Source organism: Haliaeetus leucocephalus, unplaced genomic scaffold, assembly GCF_000737465.1.
Source record: "Haliaeetus leucocephalus isolate CR32 unplaced genomic scaffold, Haliaeetus_leucocephalus-4.0 Scaffold288, whole genome shotgun sequence".
In the NCBI taxonomy this organism is placed as follows: domain Eukaryota; kingdom Metazoa; phylum Chordata; class Aves; order Accipitriformes; family Accipitridae; genus Haliaeetus; species Haliaeetus leucocephalus.
The window spans coordinates 128,456-128,704 of NW_010972724.1; the positions used below are offsets into that span (position 1 = coordinate 128,456).

Genomic DNA, 249 nt, shown 5'->3' on the forward strand with positions numbered 1-249 from the left:
AGCGCCGTCCTCCGGGAGCGCGGCGCCCGGGGCGGGGGGCAGAGCCCCGTTTCTGCGGGGCGGGGGCAGGCGGGCCCCGCCGACCGCTGACGGCTGCGGTTCGCTCTGCAGAACGACATCTCCGAGAAAGAGCAGCGCTGGGGAGCCAAAACCGTCGAGGGCTCCGGACGCGCCGAGCACATCGAGTGAGTGCGGCCCGGCGGGGCGCGAGGGGCGGTGGGCGGGCGGCCCGGGCCGCGCTGCGGATCC

The 249-nt window shown here is 77.9% G+C and overlaps 1 protein-coding gene across 1 annotated transcript in view; it reads left to right on the forward strand.

The window, feature by feature from the left end:
- LOC104833457 (hematopoietic lineage cell-specific protein-like) overlaps positions 1-249 on the forward strand; it is an 18,490-nt gene that overhangs the window by 4,003 nt on the left and 14,238 nt on the right. The window contains exon 3 of the mRNA XM_010570117.1: positions 112-185. Coding sequence (XP_010568419.1) covers positions 112-185 — 74 coding nt within the window. The remainder of the gene's footprint in view (positions 1-111; positions 186-249) is intronic.